At 39.2% G+C, this 25119-nt stretch overlaps 1 protein-coding gene across 4 annotated transcripts in view; it reads right to left on the reverse strand.

Moving 5' to 3' along the window:
- Nucleotides 1-1171: 1171 nt before the first annotated feature.
- Nucleotides 1172-25119, reverse strand: part of RALB (RAS like proto-oncogene B) — a 47872-nt gene continuing 23924 nt past the window's right edge. For all 4 annotated transcript variants that reach the window (XM_072788867.1, XM_072788865.1, XM_072788866.1 and 1 more), the window contains 4 exons: nucleotides 22175-22340; nucleotides 13079-13287; nucleotides 8791-8968; nucleotides 1172-2742 (listed from right to left, as the gene is read on the reverse strand). In XM_072788867.1, coding sequence (XP_072644968.1) covers nucleotides 2623-2742; nucleotides 8791-8968; nucleotides 13079-13287; nucleotides 22175-22288 — 621 coding nt within the window. In that variant the 5' untranslated portion in view covers nucleotides 22289-22340 and the 3' untranslated portion in view covers nucleotides 1172-2622. The remainder of the gene's footprint in view (nucleotides 2743-8790; nucleotides 8969-13078; nucleotides 13288-22174; nucleotides 22341-25119) is intronic.

A 25119-nucleotide genomic window follows, 5' to 3' on the forward strand; every position in this document is an offset into this window, starting at 1 on the left:
TGGGTTCACTTAATTGGCAGGTTTTTTTCTCGGTGGTCTATAAATTATGGTGACATCTTAAAATTAATGGTGTCTTGGATTTGACGAAACAGGATATTTATAGCAAATTATAATGTTTAGGTATCTTCCCCCATGTTATTTTATGAAACCATAAACTGCTGCATCTTTTTTCTACTACTTGGCCCCTCCCTCATTATACTGCATCCATATGGTCTTGGGGTCTTTTCCAGAACACCTAGGGCCTTTGGACCAGCTGTTCCCTAGCCTGGGAAACTCCCTGCATCCACCCAAGCTGTAGGCACATGGTTTCTCCTTCAGGGCATGCAGTCCCAGCTTAAGTGTCACTGTGCAGAGAAGTTTGTTGACCACGCAACTGAAATCAGCTCTACTGCCCAGAAACACTTATCATATTACCCAGTTTTATTTTCATCAAAACACTTACTCTGATATTTTCATTTATTTGTCTACTACATCACCGGAGCATAAGCTCTGGGAGAACAGAGCTCTTGCCTACCTTGTTCAATACCATCCTAGCACCTAGAACTGAGTCTGACACCAAGTAGGTGCTCAAATATTTCTAGAATGAATACTTTAGGAAAATAATGGTAGGCTCTTGGACACAATAGATCAACATTTAGCAAGTAACCGTGCTTCAAATTTATAAATAACATTGCATCCCTAGTTTTCTATGTGAATGAATCTCATATATATAAATTCTTTTGTTAGCAAGATGCATTTCTGACTGCTATCCAGTTTAATATAATTTTAGAAATATACTAATAGCACAAACCAAGAATAACTTCCATAGCACGAGATAATTCATACCATCTTTAATATACTTGTACATCTTCTAAATCTACCTATGACTACAACTGATATCACAAAGGTTGTTTCAAAAACTTCAAGAGTGTGACTACCTTTGAGTTTTTAAACTTTACAAAGAAAGGGTAGTCCTCTCTCCCAAAGGAAAGATGAAGTTAAAATTAATGTTTGTACTTAAATTTTACTTCCCATAGACCAGTTCAAAGGATTAACTGAAATAAAGTTTGTCTGATATCGCGGAACATCTAACAAGATCAATAATGAGTAAGTTACTGTCAGTTTCTCTAATACTTGCATTTTACATATATGACAAGAGGGGAAAAGAAAAAGGCTGAAACCCTTGAAAAAGTGTTTTTGTCTGCTTTTTTATTTTATTTAAAAAAAGACCATGATTCTTTGGGAGGTGATACAAGATTGCTTTCCAGTCAGATCATAATTTCCACAATTTCTGTAATAACTATAAATTTGAAAGGTTCCCACTCTCCCCACCCCAATTCACTTTTGGCACCTGTGTGTGAAATGTCACTTCCAAAAAATGGGGGAAAATATGCTGAATACTGGGTTTTCATCACACAGTACTCCTTTCCTGAGGAAAAATTTTCTGGTTGCTAAATTGAGAATATTGATACAAGAATGCTTAACAACATCTCATCAGTAAAAGCCTTTTTCTAACCAACTCTATGGCTGTCTCAGAAGAAAATTACATAGAAATAGCAGCCAATTCTCAGAGGTAAAAAGGCAATGGCTTATCTTATCCTTTTCCACTTCTCCTAATTTTACATTTAGAATTAGAGCAAATCTATGAGAGGTAGCAGAAGGTCTGGCACAGGCTCTGGCTTCATGATTTGAAAATACAATTTCAACTCATCACATTCTTCAGAAGAACTCATTATACTTAAAAGAAACACGCAAAGAGGCTCTCTTAACCTCTGCATGCAGAGGTTGACCAGAAGAACATACATTGGTTACCAGCAGAGAAGGATGGGCCTAACCATCTGGCAATTAGGAGATGGTGTATCCAAAGATATAGTCTTGATCTGGTTAGAAAACTGTGTCATTTGTAAAGTATATTACTCTTGAGTCTTCACTTACTCTGCTAAAAAGAAGCTTCTACACAAAAATCAGGATGCTACAGGAGAGAAATAGCTAACACAGGCTATAGTTGGCTAATATTTAAATACAAAGAATTCAACTTTCATTTTGCATATGTGTGAAGGGTTTGTGAGCTTGTTACTGACCTATTTGGCCCAATTCATATTTATTTTTATTTTTTCACTGTGCTTCAGATCCATGGGGTATTGCCAAAATACTTATCCCAAAAATCTCTGAATTTTTATTAGAGCTTAATGGATTTATTTGAATACTTCTGTTAAGCTGATAAGAGTTAGGGAGAGTCTTATCCTACTCCCTCCCCCAAACCTAATTAGACATTTTTATTTCAAAACAAAAGATGGTGATATTATAAAACTAGGGAAGGAAATAAGATGCTATGACAGTACACTTCTTTTTAGTTAACACTTATTTCTTACCTATAGCACTACGAATGTGATAAAACTTTTGGGAAGGAGAAGGGAAGAAGGAAATTCCAAAACCTCCCAACAAAGTAGCCATTCCAATGCATGGACAAGGGCTTATTTCTTCTGCCAGCCACTGATTCACAAATATTTTCCCCATTTAAAGAAGTATGTGTGAATGAGGTTGGGGAGAGCAAGAACACATCAAGGAGTCAACTATACTCTTCTCTTAATGAGCCCGCCCTATGTCCTTAGTGGCGACTGACTTCATCCGCCATCTTGGCTTTCACAGTAAGCAACATCTTTCTTTAAAACTTTTCTTGTTCTTGCTGCTTTTCTTGCCATTCTTGTCTTTGTTCTCGGACATTTTTTTGGCTCTGATTTCTCTCATTAGGTCAAAGAACACCTGGGGTGGGGAGGAAGGCATGAAAAGAATAGGGAAGAAAAAGCCATTTAATGATTTCATGAAACAATTCCACTAAGCAGGATATGTAGTTACATTTTAAAGCATAAAGCAAACTTATTTTTAGCAACCCTGTACCAAAATTTGCATCAGACTTTTTAGCATTTCCAACCAGGAGTCAAGGTTAAGAATAGGAGTGCCTGCTACCGGGTACTTTCTTTTTTTTTTTTTTTTTTTTTTTTCACCAGATACTTTCTTAGATACTACCATGTAATCCTTATCATGACCTTACTAAGGTCAGAATATCATTATGTCTGACAGCTTCCCCAGCAAAACTAGCAGACTTGGAACATGGTGGGGTGGGGAGAAAAGCATAAACAAACTAAGGCTCCTGCACCAGGAAATCGGGAAATGGGGAGGAGAGATGTGCTGTCCCACACCCTCCCACGCCCATGCCCCTGCCCTATTCTCAGGAACAGCCACTGTTCCATTCCTTGTGATGTTCGCTGAAAGGAACTTTATCAAGAACTGATAGAAGTCTTGTCCTTTGAATGCCAGTGTGTTACTCAGATACAAATTATCATTTGTCACAATAGTTTGGGTTTTGCCCTCTGCTACCAGCAATCATGCCAAAGTGCTGATGATACCCAAGCAGACAAAATATGCCTCCTACAAAGAAACATTTCAGATTTCTCAGAGGGAATGACAGCATGAGACTGAGTGTAGGCTTTAATCTTTGGATGTTCGTACAAAACTACACACTCCTTTTATTTTCATAGACATACCTTCTTCTTGGTGAAAAGTAAGATCAAGCTTTCCAAGTGGGAGACTCCACATGCATTCACTACCAGCTCTGAGCCCAGAAAAGGACCCCCTTCCCCCAAAGTGACCTAAGCACTCCACCCACAAGAGCAGCAGTGAACAGCTTCAGATATTACAGCTTTTTCTTTTTGTTCTAACAGCAAAGGCAAGAAGGGAATGGAATGTGTCCAATTGAAAATGATGACGAAGTTGTTCATAGCTGATCTTATCAACAACCTCCCGTCCTTTCGTGTAAATTGTTTACAAGTGAATACAATGCTGCCAGTCATAAGTTTCTGCTGGGTCCTGTTTGGCAGGTCAAGCTGGTCCAGTAGAGGAAGGGGAGATGCAAGGTGCCCTGCAATAGCCCCAACCACCACCACCCTGTCAAAAGAAATAAAAAATAAAAAATACACACCCACGGTTCCATGCTGAGAAAGCCTTCCTGATTTTTTTTTTTTAATAAAATACATGTCTGGATTTCCTGCATGTTCCTACATGTAGGAAACAATTTGATAGAAAGAAAGAGATTTGGAATAGCACAGGAATAAATATAAGAGGTGAGAAATAATATGAAGAAAAAATACTTAACAAGTGAACATGTTTCACCTCTCAGACAGATTTATATTGTAGATGCTGCCAAAGTGCTTCTAAAGTGAACGAGTTCCGAGGAGAAATAATGACAGACACCACAGAAATACAATGAATTATAAGAAAATATTTAAAAACGATATACCAACAAATTGGACAACCTGGAAGAAATGAATAAATTCCTAGAAACATACAATATCCCAAAATAGAATCAGGAAAAAAAAAAACAAAATTTGAACAGACTGATTACTAGTAATAAAATTGATTACTAGTAATAAAATTGAATTCGTAATCAAAAAACTCCCAATAAATGAAAGTCAGGGACCAGATGGCTTCACAGGTGAATTGCACCTAACATTAAAGAAGAGTTAATACCTATTCTTCTCTAACTAGTCCAAAAAAAGAAAATAAAGAAAAGGAAGGAACACTTCCAAATCCATTCTGTGAGGTCAATGTTTCCCTGATACAAAACCAGACAAAGAAACCACAAAAAAAAGGAAACTACAGGGGACCCTGGGTGGCTCAGTCAGTTAAGCATCCGACTCCTGATTTCAGCCCAGGTCATGATCTCAGGGTCATGAGACTGAGCCCTGCATTAGACTCCATGCTCAGTGGGGAGTCTGCTTGAGGTTCTCTCTCTGCCCTTCACCCCCCATACCCTCTACCTCTCAGATAAATGATAAATAAATCTTAAAAAGAAGAGTATAGGCCAATATCTCTGATAAACACAGGTGCAAAAATCCTCAACAAAATATCAGCAAACTGAATTCGACAACACATTCCAAGGATCATTCACCACAGTCAAGTGGGACTTATTCTAGAGATGCAAAGTGGTTCAATATTTGCAAATCAATCATCACATTAAAAAGAGAAAGGAGGGCAGCCCCGGTGGCTCAGCGGTTTAGTGCCACCTTCAGCCCAGGGTGGGATCCTGGAGACCCGGGATCGAGTCCCACGTCGGGCTCCCTGCATGGAGCCTGCTTCTCCATCTGCCTGTGTCTCTGCCTCTCTCTCTCTCTCTCTCTCTCTCTCTGTTTCTCATGAATAAATAAATAAAATCTTAAAAAAATAATAATAATAAAAAGAGAAAGGATAAAACCCACATGATCATTTCAATAGATCCAGAAAAAGCATGTGACAAAACACAACATCTGTTCATGATAAAAATTCCCAACAGAGTGGATTTAGAGACAACATACCTCAACATAATAAAGGTCATATCTGAAAAACTCACAGCTAACATCATACTCAATGGTGTAAAAATGAGAGCTTTTCCTTTATGATCAGAAACAAGAATGTCCACTCTTACCACTTCTATTCAAAATAGTACTGGAAATCCTAGCCACAGCAATCAGATAAGAAAATGAAACAAAAGGCATACAAATTTAAAAAGAAGAAGTAAAACTGTCACTATTTGCAGGTGACATGATACAATATACAGAAAACCCTAAAGATACCACAAAAAAACCTATTAAAATGGATAAATAAATTCAGTAAAGTTATAGGATACAAAATTAATACTCAAATTTGTTCTGCTTCTATACACCAAAATTGAAGTAGCAGAAAGAAGAATTAAGAAAATAATCCCATTTACAATTACACCAAAAAGAATAAAATACCTGGAAATAAGTTTTACCAGGAGATAAAAGACCTACACTCTGAGAACTATAATACATTGATAAAATAAATTGAAAATGACATAAACAAATATAGATATTTCATGCTCATAGACGGGAAGAATATTATTAAAATGTCCATACTTCCCAAAGCCATCTACATATTCAGTACAATCCCTATCAAAATACCAATAGTATTTTTCACAGAACTAGAACAAATAATCCTCAAATTTGTATAGAACCACAAAAGAAAAAAAAAAAAAGAACCACAAAAGACTCTGAATAGCCAAACCAATCCTGAGAAAGAATAATAAAGCTGGAAGTAAAAAAAAATAAAAATAAAAAAAAAAATAAAGCTGGAAGTATCATAATCCCAGATATCAAGATATACTTCCAAAACTTTAGTAATCCAAACAGTGTGGTCTTGGCTCAAAAGCAGACATATAGATCAATGGAACAGGACAGAAGGCACAGAAATAAACCCATGATTATATGGTCAATTAATCTAAGACAAAGAAGACAAGAATATATAATGGAGAAAAAACAGTCTTTTTAATAAATGGTGTTGGGAAAACTAGACAGCCACATGCAAAAGAATGAAACTGGACTACTTTCTTAGACCACATACAAAAATAAACTCGAAATAGACTAAAGATCTAAATGTGAGACCTGAAACCATAAAACTCATAAAAGAAAGAACATAGGCACAAGCACCAAGTTTTGTATGGAAGTGCTGAATAACTATATTGTACATACACACCCTGAAGCTAATATTGCACTGTATGTTAACTATACTGGAATTTAAATTAAAGCTTGAGAAAAAAAGAAAATATAGGCAGTAATTTCTTGGACATCAGCCTTAGCAACACATTTGTGGATCTATCTCCTCAGACAAGGGAAACAAAAGCAAAAATAAACTATTGGTAGTACACCAAAAGAAAAAGCTTTTGAATAGGTAAGGAAACCATCAACAAAAGAAAAAACAACCAATAAATGGGAGAAGATATTTGTAAATCATAAATTTGATAAGGGGTTAATGTCCAAAATATATAAAGAATGTACAAAACTCAACACCTAAAAACCAAATAATCTCATTAAAAATGCACAGAGGACCTGAATAAACATTTTTCCAAAGAAGACCTACAGAAGGCCACAGGCACATGAAAAGACACATCACTCATCCTCAGGGAAATGTAGATCAAAACCACATGAGGGATCACCTCTCACACCTGTCAGGCCAATAACAAGACAAGAAAATAAGTGTTAGCAAGGATATGGAGAAAAGGGAACACTTGTGCACTATGGATAGAAATGTAAAATGGTGCAGCCACTATGGAAAACAGTATGGAGGTCCCTCAAAAACTTAAAAACAGAACTACCATATGATCCAGTAATTGCACTACTGGGTATTTATCCAAAGAAAATGAAAACACTAATTCAAAAATATATACGCACCCTGATGTTTATAGAAGCATGATTTACAAGAGCCAAATTACGGAAGCAACACAGGTGACCACTGATAGATGAATGGATAAGGAAGAAGAGGTATACATACAATGGAATATTACTCAGCCATGAAAAAAGAATGTGATCTTGACATTTGTAACGGCATGGATGGGCTTAAAGGGTGCTATACTAAGTGAAATAAGACAAGCAGAGAAAGACAAATGCCATATGATTTCACTTATATGTGGAATTTAAAAAGCAAAAGAAACAAACAAAAACAGACTCTTAAATACAGAGAACAAACTGGTGTTTGCCAAAGGGGAAGAGGGCAGGAGGATGGGTGAATTAGGTGATGGAGATTAAGAGGTACAAACTGTCAATTATGAAATAAGTCATAGTGATGAAAAGTAGAGCATAGGGAACAGAGTCAATAATACTGTAATAACACAGTGTGATGACAGATGATGAGTACATTTATCGTAATGAGCACTAAGTAATATACAGAATTGTTAAATCAATTTGTTGTACACCCGAAATGAATATAACATTGCATGCCAATTATACTTGAATAAATATTTTTTAAAAAAATAAAGTGAGTCCTCTCTAACACCAATATTCTAAATACCAATGTTCTTCTAGCATCACTTCAGGCTAAAGCTTGGTTACAAATCTGTCCCTCTTCAGGTAATGAGTAAAGGAGAATCATTTCCCCCTAAGAAAGAGCAATGTAAGAAGCGCTTTGAGGGATTCAGATGCTGCTGCTGCTGAATACAAAGCAGATAACAGCCACTGCCGGGCTGCCAAAATGAAATAGGTTTAGATGTTACAAGAGCATGGATCATGAAGTAAGAGCCAATGAACAAGGTGAAGGCAGAAGGCAAAGCCTCGTCTCTAAGGTTGTCTACTTTAACTGTGTGGCAACCACTTTGAACCTTAATTCTTTAAAAAAAAAAATACTAACAATGGCAATCACTGGTAGGTGGATTTTCAAATTGTCAATGTTCATCATTTTCAAGGTCACCCTTTCATTGGCTTCAGAGATCTGAATGAGAAAGTACGCTGGGGATGAGTAAGGGAGAGAAGAGAGGAGAGATCCCTAGGGAGTTGATCCTAAGAGCAAAAACTACTTAGAAGCTAAGTTATAAAGACAGAGCACCTTGGCTCTGCCAGTGGCCAGTTAGGTGAAAAGAAGAAATCTAACTAATATCTCAATGACAGCAAAACCAAGATACACCATGTGTCTTTGGGGAATCTCCTAAGAACCTGCTGAAGAATGTGATCCTGAAGAACAGGCCACAGAAGATGAGAGCAGAGGGAAGCTACTTATGTCCATCCTACCCGGTCTGCACAAAGCCAGGGCCTCATCTTACCATACTTCCAAGGGCCATGCCAACACTAAGCATACCCACAAAGGTGCATGACTCTGAGTTGTTTTAACTCCAGGGCCAAATCCTTCCAGGGCTTCTCACTATACTGGTTGAGACATCTGGAAAAATCAGTCCTCCTCTACATTCCATAAACAGTTCCCTCAAAGCCAAACAGATGAGGCATCTACATTCTGCTGTTTCTAGGAAACACACACAGAGCACACACCTACCTTGTCCACATTAGCTCGCGTTTTAGCCGATGTCTCCACGTACTGCACACCCCACTCCTCTGCTTTAGTCCTCGCCTCTTCGATGGGCACCTGCCTCCGCTCCTCTAGGTCAGACTTGTTTCCCACGACAAGCAATGGAATTTTATCTTCTTCAGCCTTAACACGGAGGATCTGTTCCCTAAGGCATAGCATCAAAATAACCAAAACAAAACAATACAATACAGCTGAAAAAGCTTAAATAAGAACTCAATTTCACTGACGCTTCTAAAACGAAAGCCTTTTCCTAGGAAGCAGAAAAACTTGTTACACTTAGGACATGTTCCAAGGACGCACTCCGTAGATCCTGCCATAAACTAGACAAGTGTTTTCAAAGCCTGGTTCTCAGTCTGCCTATACCAGAGGGATGGGGGTACTCATCACAGATACAGATTTCTGGGTCCAACAGGAGTCCTGCAGAAGTAATGTCTGAATAGGGGCCCAGGATTCTGCATTTCAACAGGGTCCCAAATTTATGCTTAGGCATTGAAAAATTTTTAACAAAAAGAACAACTTGGGAACTGCTGAAATAAAAACAAGCTAAGAGGAGTATCTTCATACATATAAAATGCTTATTAATTCCCTGTAAAAAAAAATGGTATGATTTCTTTGTGAGAGTAACAGCTATGAAGTCAATGTTTTTCATAATGAAGGTAGTGGTCTATTAGATCATGAAATGAGTTTAATGAGTCACAACCAGTAATTTTTTTCCTCAATGAAACAATATTATAGAACAGAAACTCAGAGGGAATTTTGAGTATTACATCAAGTATGGTTTTGTGAAACTTCTGTTTCGATTCCAACTGTATGTGTATATGTAGCTGCTCCCCCAAAGACAGGTTCCATTTGGATACAGTAAATGTTACAGCCAACAGAATGGAGTCAGTTATGTTAGGGTGTGTATTTTAATGCATATTATATTTCTACTACAAAGTGAAAAAAAAGAAAGAAAATAACGCACATTAAATTTTACCTCTACTAAAACTATCAGCTATCCAAAATGATTAATCTAGGGGCACCTGGGTGGCTCAGTGGTTGAGCATCTGCCTTCAGCTCGGGTTGTAATCCTGGGGGTCCTGGGATAGAGTCCCATATCAGGAACCCCGCAGGGAGCCTGCTTCTCCCTCTACCTCTGTCTCTGCCCCTATCTGTGTGTCTCATGAATAAATAAAACCTTTTCAATAAATAAATAAAATTATTAATCAAAATCCAGCATTAAAAAAATTAAACATTCCATTGTCATTCTTTTGGTCCAGTAAAAACACTTCTACTTTCTAAAATACTCCAAGAAGAGACTCCTTCAAAAGCATATTTTATGGAGCTCTGCATTGATTTTTATATGACATAGGGTAATATTTCATAATAAAAATATATTATATAATTACAAGTTTTCCATTAGAGTCAATTTAAGTATCAGATATCAAATGTTCTAAGAAAAATGAAAAAAAAGAAAAGTAGATGCTTGAAAATTGCCTTTTAACAGCTTTGCTATAGGTTACATTTCAACAGAGGTCAAAGAACATACTAAACTTAGAAGTTATATGATCAACACAACTATGAACGAGAAAAACTAATAGCTCTCTGGTTTATTAGTCATGCAGACGTTTGTAACATTACCTCATTAATAAACATATTCAATCAAAAATGGGAGTATCGAGTCTGGTCTCTTCTTACAAGCCTATTTTTCTAGCTTATTGAATATCATCCAGGGAAATTTTCAAGGAAGATAGAGCATATTAACGTTTTATGTTGGGACCTTCCCATAGATTAGAAATGCTACGTTTGAAAACTGCAAACAGGCATATGGTGAGTTTAACTGCAAAGGCTCAGACACTGTGCCTCCACTCTGTTTCCGATGCCTTGAGAAACCTGGACAGACCTGTGACTTTTATCTGAATCTCCAGAGTTCAAGTCAGAAGTAACTTGCCGGGCAGCCCTGGTGGCACAGCGGTTTAGCGCCGCCTGCAGCCCGGGGTGTGATCCTGGAGACCCTGGATCAAGTCCCACATCAGGCTCTCTGTATGATGCCTGCTTCTCCCTCTGCCTGTGTCTCTGCCACTCTCGTGCTCTCTCTGAATAAATAAATCTTAAAAAAAAAGAAGTAACTTGCCCAACCTTTTTTTTTTTTTTTTTTTTTTTGTAGTCATCTGTCCTTTTACTTCTAAGGATCCCTGTTCTCACATAATGACTGACACCCATCTCTCAAGATGAGATGAGACTCTGCTTGGAATCTCTGAGAATGCATGAATGTTGTCTGTGTGTGTATGATGGCGTGGGGGGACAGGACGAGGGCTGCATTGTCTATTCTCTTGTCTGGATTCTTCCACTGCCCATCATTTCCCTTCTTGGCGAGTCATGGGGTAATGGGAAGTCAAAAGGTACAGGATATGCAAGAAAATAAGGAAGTGTGTGCATCTGTCTTGTTTTATCCTGAAGGACAGAGAAAATAGGATTATGTAGCTACAAACACAATTATGAATATAGGGGCTATTCCCACAGAGAGAAAAATCTAGGTGTATTGGGAAAGTCTGAAAAATTAATAGGACTGCTCATAAGAGTGGTGATCATGTAACTGATCACCACAACACACACACTTTAGTACCAGAGAATTTAGGTGTTCCACCTCTGAAGACTTGACACTATGCAGCATAGCAACAGAGCGCTACTTTGTTTACCTCCCATTCACTCTGCTGGTTTAGCTGGGTTCACCCATTGAGGCCTCCCGGGCTCACTGATGCTTCTCTCCCAATATTTAGTTTCCCCATTTTGATCTTTGGCTAATCCTTTAATTTCTGACCAAAACTTGCTAAAGAATGGGGGGGGGGGGGAGTTTCTTTTCTCCCCTTCTTAGTTCCCTATTAGACTCTAAATCTGGTTCTTAAAATCAAAAGTCCTCTGGATATAAGGAGAGTAGATGAAAAAATACAGTTGTGTAAGAGAAACACAAAGCATAGGAGGCAAGGAGAAAGACGCCCTTCTGGTTAGAATTCCTAAGGATTATGCCTAACAGCTCACATTTCCTTATGACAAAATGAACTTCCGGTAACTTTAACTACTGCATTTAGGGCCGCCTGCTGGCTCAGCGGGGAGCCTCTGCCTTAGGCTCAGGGCGTGATCCTGGGGACCTGGGATAGAGTCCCATATCAGGCTCCCTGCGTGGAGCCTGATCTTGCTTCTCCCTCTGCCTGTGTCTCTGCCTCTCTCTCTGGGTCTCTCATGAATAAATAAATAAAATCTAAAAGAAAAAAGCTACTGCATTTAAAATGAATTGCAGCAGTTAATATTCCACCACACAAGCACCAGGTGCTCACAGTGTGAGAAGGCACGGGGCCACCATACAATGCAGTGGCCATGCAGCCTGCCCCGAAGAGTTTACAGCTTAGAGCCTCACTTCATCTCATCAACTAACAAGTGCAGTTTCAGACAGACAGAATCTCCAATGTTAAGTAAAGTTGCCCAGGGTCACAAAACTGCTAAGGGGCAGGGGATGGATTCAAAGCCAGATCTGTCTGATTCTAAGGCTGGGCCCTTTCCATTCGCCTCTGTTAACAGTCCTTACAGTAGCAGCAAATGGTCACTCGGACACACATCTTTCACTCTCCTGACAATGTTTCATCAACCTCAAAATAGATAAAAATTATTACTTTTCTGCAAAAGTATAAAAAAGATAAAAATGGTTGAGGTGCCTGGGTGGCTCAGTTGGTTAAGTGTCTGACTCTTGATTTCAGCTCAGGTCATGATCTCAGGGCCCTGGAATCAAGCTCCACATTGGGCTCCGAGCTCAGTGGGGAGTCTGCTTAAGATTCTCTCTCTCCTTCTCCCTCTGCCCTACCCCTGCTCGTTGCTCTCTCTCTTTCTGTTTCACTCTCTCTCTCTCCTTCAAATAAATAAATAAAATCTTTGGAGAAAAATAAAGATATACTTTTATTAGTGAACTCCTCAATCACTGTCCCTTAGGATTTATATGAAAACAAAATTATAGATCCCTGAGAATATGGAATGGCTTCATCCTCTCTAGGGACAACAGATTCTTAAGATAATTTATATTCAGAAATTATAAAAACAGGGAAGCCCAAAGAGATTATAACAAATGGTGGACTATCATGTGCCAAGATTCAAAAAGCCGCAGAAAATTCTCCTTAATAGCAAGCTCAACCCTCTACTACTGTGCTCACCCCCAAAGTCCTGCCAAGCCAAAAAAGAGAGGCAAAAAGCCTCCCAGAATCTGGAGGCTATTTCACTTCAAACATACCTGAATTCAGCAGTTGCTGTAAACGATTCATGTTCTGTGATTGAGAACACGAGGAGGAAGCCTTCCCCACTGCGGAAGTAGTTGTCTCGAATGGCTGCATAGTCCTCTTGTCCAGCCGTGTCCAGAATATCTATCTGGACTTCTTCTCCATCAAGAACCACTTTCTTCCTGTAACTGTCAGCTTTGGTAGGTTCATAGTCTTCTACAAACTGAGGAAGTAAACAACACGATCAGTAATTAACAAAGTTTTAAGGGAAAAAACATCTGCCAAAAAAATACATTTCAATATATGGGCACTTGGCCTACAATCAACTGAGTATTTATTGGGTGCCTATCATTATCACACTATGTACAAAGCACTATGAAATAAAAATAACTCCTTATATAACACTTCTGTTCTTTATTGCTCTCAGCTCTACCACTTTTTATTTATTTTGCTTTTAAACAAGAGCAGATATTCCCATTTTGTAGATGAGGAGACCAAGCACAGGGCAGAAGGAACACTTGGCATTATTATTCTCAGGATAAAATTACAATAACAAACACTGGCAAGAGTGAGAAGCAGAAGCTCTTATATATAATCAACAGAAGTATAAAACTCATCTGAAAAGTAATTTGGCAAAAGAAACTAGGAAGATTAAATATACACATAATGAAATATAAAAATAAACCCATCAAGCACCAGAAGAAAACATGGGTGAAATCCTTTTATTACCTTGAAGTAGGGAAGGCCTTTTTAACTATGACTCAAACTCCAGAAGCCATGTAAGAAAAAATTGATAAATTAGACTACATAAAAAACTTTTAAAACTTCCATATGGCACAACACACTATAAAGAAAGACAAATGACAAACAGGGAAAAAGTATTTGAACCCACATCACAAAGAGCTATATTTAAACAGTTCCTAGAAACAGGGAGAAAAAAAAGATCAACAATCCAATGGGGAAAAAGTGGCAACAGACATAAACAATTCACAGAAAAATAAATACATATCATGTTAAACACACGAAAAGATGTTCATCCTCACTGAATATAGAGAATGGAAATTGTTAACTACATGGAAATAGCATTTTTCACCTACCAGACTCGCAAAAACCCCAATGTTGGACAACACACTCTGGGGAAATGGGCCCTCTTGTACATGGCTGGTGGGAGTAGAGAACAGTACAGTCTTTATGGAGATGAACAGAGCAAGACCTAAGAGCACTGGAGAAGCACTCATCCTCGGTCCCAGCCACTCTGCTTCTAGGGATCTAATCTACAGCAACATACAAGGTGATCCCTGTGGCACTGTGACAGCAAACAATTAATAACCACCCAAACATCCAGCAGCAGGCACCCACCAATGGAACACTATGCAGTTATAAAAAATGACAAAGAGAACTATGTACAGATACATAATAAAGATCTCCAGATTATAAGTCTACCTTTTGCACAAGTGGGGAGAATAAGGAAGAAATGTGTGTGTGTATAGTTTGTTATATATATATATTATATATATATACATATATACATATATATATATATCTTAACATATATGTATATGCCTACGTACCTATGTTTATATGTATGTATATATTTGCCAAAAAGATACTCTGAAAAGAAATAAAACAAACAAACTTAAAAGTTGTGAAACATGGGATGCCTGGGTGGCTCAGTGGTTGAGCAACTGCCTTTGGCTCAGGTCATGATCCCAGGGTTCTGGTATCAAGTCCCACATAGGGCTCCCCACAGGGAGCCTGCTTCTCCCTCTGCCTATGTCTTTGCCTGTGTCTCTCATGAATAAATAAATAAATAATCTTTAAAAAAGAATACTTTAAAATTAAATCAGTGCTGGTTTAGGCAGATATCCACATGCAGAAGAATGAAGTTAGACCTGTACTTCACATCACATACAAAAATTAACTCAAAATGGATTAAGACCAAAATGTAAGAGCTAAAACCACAAACTCTAAGAAGAAAACACAGGTGTAAGTCTTTATGACCTGAGATTTGGCAATACATCCTTAGGACCTCAAAAGCACAAGCAACAACAACAAGAAATAAACTGGACTTCATCAAAATGTAAAACTGTCATGCTTCAAAGGATACCATCAAGAAAGTGAAAAGATAACCCATAAAATGAGAGAAAATATTTGTGTATCATCTAAGAAGGAACTTGTATTACAAATACATAAGACACTTAAAATTGAACAATAAAATAGCTCAATTTAAAAATAGACTAAGGACTGGAATAAACATTTCTCCGAAGAAAACACACAAATGGCCAATAACCCAATATCATCAGTCATCAGAGAAATGCAAATCAGAACCCCAATGAAATACTACTTCATACATACCTAGGATGTATAATCAAAAAGAAACAATGACAAGTGTTGGCAAGGGTATGGAGAAACTAGAACCCTCATACATTGCTTGCAGGATTATAAAATGGTGCAGCTGCTATGGAAAACAGTTTTGCAGTTCCCAAGAAGTTATACGTACAGTTACCATAAGACCTAGCAAGTTTCATGCCTCAATATATTCAGGCAAGAGAATTTAAGACATAGGTCTATAAAAATTTATACACAAATGTTCATGGTGACATTATTCAAAATAGCCAAAAAGAAGAAAGAATCCAAATGTCCATCAATGTATGAATGGATAAACAAAATATAGCATACCCAGACAATGGAATATTACTCCGTGATAAAAAGGAATGAAGTACTGCGATGCCTGGGTGGTTCAGTAGGTTAAGCATGCAACGCTTGATTTCAGCTCAGGTCATGATCCTAGCATCATGAGATCGAGCCCCACATTGGGCTCTGTGCTGGGTGTATAACCTGCTTAGGATTCTCTCTCTCTCACTCCCTCCACTCCTCTCTCTAAAATAAATAAATAAAAAAATAATAATAAATAAAATAAAATAAAATAAATAAATAAATAAGGATCTTTTTTTCAAAAAAAAAAAAAAGAACAAAGTACTGATACAAGTTACAACATGGTGAGCTTTCAAAACATTATGCTAAGTGAAAGAAACCAGATATAAAGACCACATATGATATGATTCCAATTATATGAAATGTCTAGATAGGCAAATCCATAAAAACAGAAAGTGGTTGTCAGGAACCAGAAGTGGAAGCAGGGGAGGCAATAATGAGGAAAAATTGCTTATATGTAGGGAGTTTTCCCTTTTGAGAAAATTCTTCTAAAATTATATAATGGTGATGATTGCATATCTGTGTGAATACACTAAAAAGTCATTGAATTGTACATTTGAAAAGGGTGAATATCATGGTATGTGAATTATATCTTAATATATTGTAATTTAAATTTTTAAAAATTTAAAAATTGAACTGAGATTATCAGTTTGAACTTATGGGCCCTCTGAAGAATACCCTTAAAAAAAGCCTCATGCTAGGGCACCTGGGTGGCTCAGTGGGTTAAGCATTCAACTACTGATTTAGGCTCAGGTCATGATCTCAAGATTGTGAGATCCAGCCCCACATGGGCCTCTGCAGTCAGCAGGGAGTCTGCTTCTCTCCATCTACCACCTCTCTCTCCCCTCTCCCTCAGCCCCTCTCACCACTCATGCACACCTTCTAAAATAAACTTTTTTAAAAAAGAGCCTCATGCTGCCGATTGAGAGCTAATGGTTCAGATTATTTTAAATTTCAAAATAAAAAAAAATGAAAAGAATTTTATATTAGGTTCTTACATTTGTATTAATAGTTGTATTAAAATACACCATATGTGAAAATTGACCTATGCTTCACACAGTGTCCTTTTAACTCCTTTCCAAAGAGACAAATCCATGACCCCAAAAAACCCCACCACCCAGTGCAAATCTCTGAATACCACCATAAAGCATCTCAATTGTATATTTCTGAGCTTTCAAGTTTAAAACCAGCAAGAGTTCCATGGACTCCCGGGACATAGGAAGTCAGAGTGTCCTGATATGACTGCATACCTCTGTGCCAGTGAAAAGTGTACAGATTATTAGGACATAGATTACAGTCTTGATGTTTCCTTTTTTCCACTAGGAACAGGAAATCCCTGATGTCTTGGTATCTGTTAAGATGATCCATGCTCCTGGTCTTGCAAGGCTGTGTGTGATTCAGTTTCAGATGCCCAAGACACAAAACTGAAACAAACTTCATAGAGACTCCTTCTTACTGAGCATGTCTAAAATGCCTTAGCTAGCCACTGAGCTAGCCGCAGTCAAAGGAGTATAAAAAGTCAAAAATAAAAAGGTTAAGATCCCCCTCCAATTTATCTCAAAGTCAGAACCTAGCCAAAAAGAAAAACTTCTGAGACCACTGCTCCTCACATAATCCAATTTTCATAGCAATTTCACCATATAAGCTAATTTTTTTTTAACTTGGGATAAAGCACTGACCAAGAACAAAGAATGTGGGTAGCCCATGAGACTTTAGATAACTGGCATCCCCAAGCACAAAACTCAGTTTCCTTCTCTGTGAAATCGGGCCTTACTAGCTGACATCTCAGGCAGGAGTCACCACACTTGACTATATATCAGAATCGCCGCCAGGAGAGCTTCCCATTTCCCATTTCTAGAACACTCTAGAAATGTTATCCAGAAGGTGTTGTTTTTTTTATAATAAATTTATTTTTTATTGGTGTTTAATTTGCCAACATATAGAATAATACCCAGTGCTCATCCCGTCAAGTGTCCCCCTCAGTGCCCGTCACCCATTCATCCCCACCCCCCGCCCTCCTCCCCTTCCACCACCCCTAGTTCGTTTCCCAGAGTTAGGAGTCTTTATGTTCTGTCTCCCTTTCTGATATTTCCCGCACACTTCTTCTCCCTTCCCTTATACTCCCTTTCAGTATTATTTATATTCCCTAAATGAATGAGAACATATAATGTTTGTCCTTCTCCAACTGACTTACTTCACTCAGCATAATACCCTCCAGTTCCATCCACGTTGAAGCAAATGGTGGGTATTTGTCGTTTCTAATGGCTGAGGAATATTCCATTGTATACATAAACCACATCTTCTTTATCCATCCATCTTTCGATGGACACCGAGGCTCCTTCCACAGTTTGGCTATCGTGGCCATTGCTGCTAGAAACATCGGGGTGCAGGAGTCCCGGCGTTTCATTGCATCTGTATCTTTGGGGTAAATCCCCAACAGTGCAATTGCTGGGTCATAGGGTAGCTCTATTTTTAACTCTTTGAGGAACCTCCACACAGTTTTCCAGAGTGGCTGCACCAGTTCACATTCCCACCAACAGTGCAAGAGGGTTCCCTTTTCTCCACATCCTCTCCAACATTTGTGGTTTCCTGCCTTGTTAATGTTCCCCATTCTCACTGGTGTGAGGTGGGATCTCATGGTTTTGATTTGTATTTCCCTGATGGCAAGTGATGCCAAGCATTTTCTCATGTGCATGTTGGCCATGTCTATGTCAGAAGGTGTTTTTTAAGAAGGTGCCCCAGGAGATTCTGCAGTCAGCTAAATTTGGGAATCACTACTAACATTTCTTCAAGCTCCACAATTATGATTCTGAAACTATACTGTCTAATATAGTAGCCACTAGTCACGTGTCACAGAGCTCAGCAGCCACATGTATGGACAAGTATAGATACAGAACATTTTCACCGAGGCACTATTTTAGAAAACTGGGGCACCTGGGTGGCTCAGCCTGCTGAGCGTCTGCTCTCAGCTCAGGTCACGATCCCAGGGTCCTGGGATGGAGCCCTGCGTCTGGCTCCTTGCTCAGTGGCAAGTCTGCTTCTCCTTCTCCCCACCCGGCCCTTGTGCGTGCGCTCTCTCTCTCTCTCTCTCTCAAATAAAGACATAAAATCTTAAAAAAAGAAAGAAAATCAATTAAAGACTTCTTAAAACATACATCGTTTCATCTCTGTTCTTTCTTTGTTCTGATTTTATTTTGCCATTTCTTCAATAAATGCTGCTCTTGGGGATCCCTGGGTGGCTCAGCGGTTTAGCGCCTGCCTTTGGCCCAGGGCGTGATCCTGGAGTCCCGGGATGGAGTCGGGCTCCCTGCATGGAGCCTGCTTCTCCCTCTGCCTATGTCTCTAACCCTCTCTCTCTCTCTCTCTCCCTGTGTCTCTCGTGAATAAATAAAATAAAAATCTTTAAAAAATAAAAATAAAAATTTTTAAATTTTAAAATTTTTTAAATAAATAAATGCTGCTCTCCAGTCCTCAAATGTTAGCACACAAAAAGATAGACTATAATCAAGCCTCACATCCCCTTGTTTCTCTGAAGATAGTGGGAAGAAGGGACAAAGCACTTCTGCATCCATCTTCTCCCCTCCCTCTTACCATATGCACACATACAAACATACATAATAAAAAGGAAAACCCAGATGTGACTGCACTACTTAGTCTCAACTGCATGAGCAGCCATGCTATTGATAAGACTACTGGACTGGATAATTCTTTGTTGTGGGATCTCTCCTGGGTACTGTAGGATGCCTAGCACCATCCCTGGCCTCTACCCACTAAGGGCTAGTAGTATCTGTCCCCTAGTTGGGACTCCCAAAAATATCTTCAGACATCACCAACGGTTTCCTGGGAGTGGGGACAAAATCCTCTTCCTCATCTTGATTAACAAGCTACTCTAGTCCTGTCTCCATCTTAACTCTGCTCCTCACCGTCTCTTCTTCCTAGACTTCATAGAAGAACAATAAGAAATTTCAGTAAGCAAATCATCTTATTAAGCAAAAACAAAGACTTTCAAAGCCATTTTCAAAAACTGCCTCTCCTCTTTGTGCAAAAATGTTCTGGGTAAATCAAGTGGATTCTGCTAGATTTCCCCTACTTTGGCCTCTAGTATAAGATAAAAAGAAGGAAAGGGATCCCTGGGTGGCTCAGCCGTTTAGCACCTGTCTTCAGCCCAGGGAGTGATCCTGGAGCCCACATCAGGCTCCCTGCATGGAGCCTGCTTCTCCCTCTGCCGTGTCTCTGCCTCTCTCTCTGTGTGTGTCTCTCATGAATAAATAAATAAAATCTTAAAAAAAAAGAAAAAGAGAAGGAAACATCAAAGACAAGAGTTTCTCATTGTAAAATATACAATGACCCAGGAGGAAATCAAGGTTTTGGTCCAAAGCTTATTCATTTTGGGGCCCCCTGTTTAAGGAAAGAATATAAAACTATACATATAATATTAGATACAAAAGTGAATATCTAAAGTGAGAAAAAATCATAATCCATTAAAAAAATTTTTAAGTGGACAAATACTGTGGCAAATATACCTTCAGGAGACCCTCAGTGAGTCATGCCTCGTATGATGCTCTGCCCTTAAATGCAGAGGAATCTGTGACTGGCTTCTTACCAGAATAGGCAACGGTCACAAGATCACCCCATGATTACATTTCCTTACATAAGAATCTGTCTTAGCTAACCAGAGAGACTCTCCTACTGGCTGTGAAGAAGCAAGCTGAAGTATGAACTACCTATGGAAAGGGCCTGGTAGCAAAGACCTGCGGGCCTCCATCCCACATCTGCAAGAAACTGATCTCTGCCAGCACCCAGAGCTTGGAGGAGAATCCCAACCTCAGCTGAGCTCACAGCCACAACCAACACTGCTACAGCCTTCTGGGACCCCAAGCAGAGCACTCAGCTAAGCTGTGCCAGACCCCTGGAAACTGTAGATAACAAATGTGTGTTGTTTCAGACTGCTAAATTTATAGTAGTATGTCACATGGCTATAGAAAACCAATATGAATACCACTTATTTCACAAAATAATACATTTTTATTAATTAGCTGCCTGATATACCTCTAGTATACCTTGCTGCTGATTTGTTTGCCGTGTACTCTTTGATTATCTCATAACACCTGCCACTGATTCTCTAATACTTCCTATAGTGAATAAAAAACAATTTAGTCTTGTCCTCTAGCATAATCAGTCCAAATTTCTCTTTTATTGAAAGTTTAGATGGTTTTTCTCTGCTTCATAATGACGTGACATTATTAGTAACAAAAGTTTTAGGACTATTGTCAAATTTAGGAAATCTTTATTGAACTTCCTTGTAAGAAGGTCTAAGATCTAGAAGAAATTTCCAGACCAGTTTCTTGCTCCGTATGTCTCGACCCTTGTTTCTCCTCCATGGCACACACATTTTCAGAGCCAGGTGCCATTTTCAGGACAACATTCACACCACGATATACTCCTGGCCCTGCACCTCATGTCACAGTGCCAGATGAGTCAGCAGAGTGGGTGGTGGGTATATTCCTGGAAGCCATTCCACTAGTGGGAACGCTGGTAATACCACATACCAACATGACTCCAAACCACATAAATATATTCCACTAATTCCCAACTAAACATATCCTAATTCAGCTTCACTCAGCTAGATCCCAAAAATGGCCATCACCACTCCAATACCATCCAACATTAGAGGAAGTTGGACAGAGGGCAAATCTAGTGAAAATAGATCTATCTAAACAGAAAGATCATGATCAGAACCGAGCGTGGTTAAAGGTATCTCCCTTTCACAAATTTTGTAAAGCACACACCTGTGTGAGCTTATGCAAGCTCTAGTCAGAACACTCTTACCTATAGTATCAGCCAAGGGCCATCAGGCAGGGACATTTGTTGCCATGGAAATCAAAACTGTGTTGTCACATTGGACTCGGCACCAGTTCCATTATCTACATTAAGTGATACAAATTTGAGGCAAGGACAGTGAGAGCTTTCCTTTGCTGCATGGGAGAGAACTAGAGAGAACCAGATGTCTATCACTTGAGGAAAGACTCTTATGACAAGTTAGCTCTCCCTTTCAGTATCTCTCCAAATGGACTTTACAAAGCTAATTATCTGACCTGTTCTTTAGAAACAGCCTCTTCCCCTGTTCGTGTCAGAAAGAAAGCTCAAAGGATGATGGGAATCGTGCGAGCAAGGACCCCCTCACATTCCTGCCACAGTTGAAATTCCTTACCAAAAATCAGCAAAGTTTTATGCTGGTTAGACCCCCTAAAAAGCTATTCAGAAACCATGTTAACACAAATTTGCCCCATGATCATCCATGCGTGTGAGGCAATGAGCACATGGACACAGCTGGAAAAGGGACATTGTTACAGCGGACTCCATGACAAAAGCCGCCTGTGCCTGGCATGTCTTACCTCATCATACATGAACTGAAGAGTCAGGGCTGACTTGCCAACCCCTCCACTGCCGACCATGATCACCTTGTGAAGGGCCAAGGAGCTCTGGCTCTTACTCTTGTTCGCAGCCATCTTGCTGATTTTCTAAGGTTGCAACACACGAACAAAAGACCTAGTTGAAGAGCTGCCAATGAACAAGACAAAGACTTAGAAGCAGTTTGATTTCTACCCAATTAAAATTAAATGAAATCCATATGCACCAGAAAAGCCTAACCCAGACATTTCAATAGAGAAATAAATCTTCTAGGTTCCACAGAGATAAAACAATCCCTCCAACAACCCCACAAGTCATTTACCACAGCAGAGCCAGAGAGAAAGCAGAATGGAGAGAGAAAAAAATAGGTATGCACATCCAATGTGTGTATCACTGGAGCAGGAGGGGAAGGACAACCTGCCACTAAAAATCTATTATATCCTCAAAGTGCTTCACCCAGGGCAGAGTGACCAAAGAGCTCCCAGTCCCACCTTTCACCCCTACCCCAAGTCATCTGGAGCCCCAGAGAACACCAGCACTCAGGGACCTCAATCTCCACCCCTTTATTCTACTCCTCACCTCCCCTTGTACCTCTACCTCCTGACACACACACCCACACAGCCCCCCACACAGGCCATGGAAGTGCTCAAGAAGAGGAGGGGTAAGTGCAGCTTCTATAATAAGTACCCCTATGCGGCACATGACAGAGTTAAAAGAAGAATGAAATTATTTTCCCCAAGTGCATTTAAAGTGATGAACTAAAATGAGCTAAACTCTCCTATAATTAACAGTTGATTAGTCAAAATCAGTTTACAATCAGACATGAGATAAAAAGAGATGAGGGGGGGATCCCTGGGTGGCTCAGCGGTTTGGCGCCTGCCTTTGGCCCAGGGCGCGATCCTGGAGTCCCGGGATCGAGTCCCACGTCGGGCTCCTGGCATGGAGCCTGCTTCTTCCTCCTCCTGTGTCTCTGCCTCTCTCTCTCTCTCTCTCTCATAAGTAAATAAATAAATATTTTTTAAAAAGAGATGAGGGTCCCTGGAATTAATGGGAAGATAAAATTTTCCAAGTAGATACCTGGAACTTATTTTAACTCCAGTGCCAAATTTTATTTTAATCAATTTGTATGGAAAAGCCTATTTTACATAGACCACAGGGTAAAGAAAAGGATGTGGGGCTGGGCATCTCATGGGCCTGAGCCCGGGTCTGCTATTTGTGAGCTGGGAGACTTAGAACTACCTGATTTCCCCAAGCCAGTTTTTTACCTACAAAAACCAACCACCATTTACCTTGTTCGATTCTCCTGAGGATTAAATAAGACAACACATGTGAATGACCTAATAAGCACAGTGCCTAGCACCCAGTAGGAACTTAACAAAGGCTGATTTCCTTCCTAGCAAACCTAACTTCCTAGCAATTCTAACTTCTTAAGATTTAAAACTTTTTTCTAATTACAGTATGATAGGCTCCTATTTCCATTACTGCTGACAAAGGAACTTGAAAACATCACCACTAGAACAATAAATTAATACATATAGCACACACATAAATCATCCAGGCAAAATAAAGCAACATTGTTTTACATCAATGATTTCCATCCTTGGCTGCACAATGGAAATCACCTAGGTAGCTTTAAAAACATCCTGATGTGTGGGTCCCACCCCAGAGATTCTGATGGAATTGGCCTGGCATGCATCCTGGGCATGGGACTTCTAAAAGCTTCCCAGGTGATTATAGTGGACGCTCAAGACTGAAAAGTTCTCTTACATGCACAGCTCAGTTCAAAAGAAAGAAAATCCCTATGGTAGTGCAAAAACTCAGGGCGGTAAGAGCTGCTATTCCTGCAGTCCTGAATAGCTGCTGTTCTTGATAACTTCAGATTTCACAAACACACAGGGCTAGGAGACCAGATGCTCAGGCCAGGTGGGAGTTAGAACTGAGACACGAAAGCCCTTGGAGGAACACACTTAAGGTAAAGAATAAACTAGAAAAACATTTGTTGACCAACGGGAGACAATGACAAGGAAGTCTGTCTGACTGAGCCCCAGCTGCATGGAAGTGTACCTAGAAAATATGTGACCACAACACTTCTCCAAAGCCAAGAAATTAACATAAAAAGCAGTCCCAGGCTGGTCATGGTGCCAGAACACAAGGCAGAATGATTAACAAAACCTCTCTAGGGGGACAACATACACTGAGAGATCAGGATACTCATAGCTAAAACTCACAGGTAGGAGTCCACAATTCCAACCTACAACACACCTAAGAAAATCACCATACATGGGAGTCCACATCCATAACAAGCAGGACTTTTTGGACAATTATAAAAAGTATAATTTGAGCATTTTTAAAAGATTTTACTTATTTACTTGACAAAGAAAGAAGAGAGCATATGTAGGGGAAGCAGAAGAGGGAGAAGCAGGCTCCCTGCTGAGCAGGGAGCCCAATGTGGAGCTCAATCCCTGGACCCTGGGGTTATGACCTAAGCCAAAGTCAGATGCTTAACCAACTGAGCTATCCAGGTGCCCCATAATTTGAGCATTTTTAATAAAGCCAAAATCAAAATATTAGAAAAATGGCATTATCAAAAGACCAGGAGTTGAACAAGAACCCCTCTGAATGTCTAAAATATTTTTTAAGTACTTAAAACAAAAAGTTATAAAACCATAGGGGAGAAAAAAAAAAACCTATCATTTTTTTTTTCTCTACTTATCTTTGGCTCATTAGCTGGGGTCCTGAAGATTTAACTGACAAAAAACAGATTAACAAGAGAAAAACAAACAGGAGCTTATTACTGTGAGCATCTCACATACACACACAAATTCAGTGATGAGTAACTCAAATGGGGTGGTTAGAACTTCGGCTTACATAGCATCTTAACAAAATAATAATAAATTTTATAGAGAAGTGACAAGACCAAAAAACAAAA

The sequence above is a fragment of the Canis lupus genome, chromosome 20, assembly GCF_048164855.1.
Source record: "Canis lupus baileyi chromosome 20, mCanLup2.hap1, whole genome shotgun sequence".
NCBI lineage: Eukaryota > Metazoa > Chordata > Mammalia > Carnivora > Canidae > Canis > Canis lupus.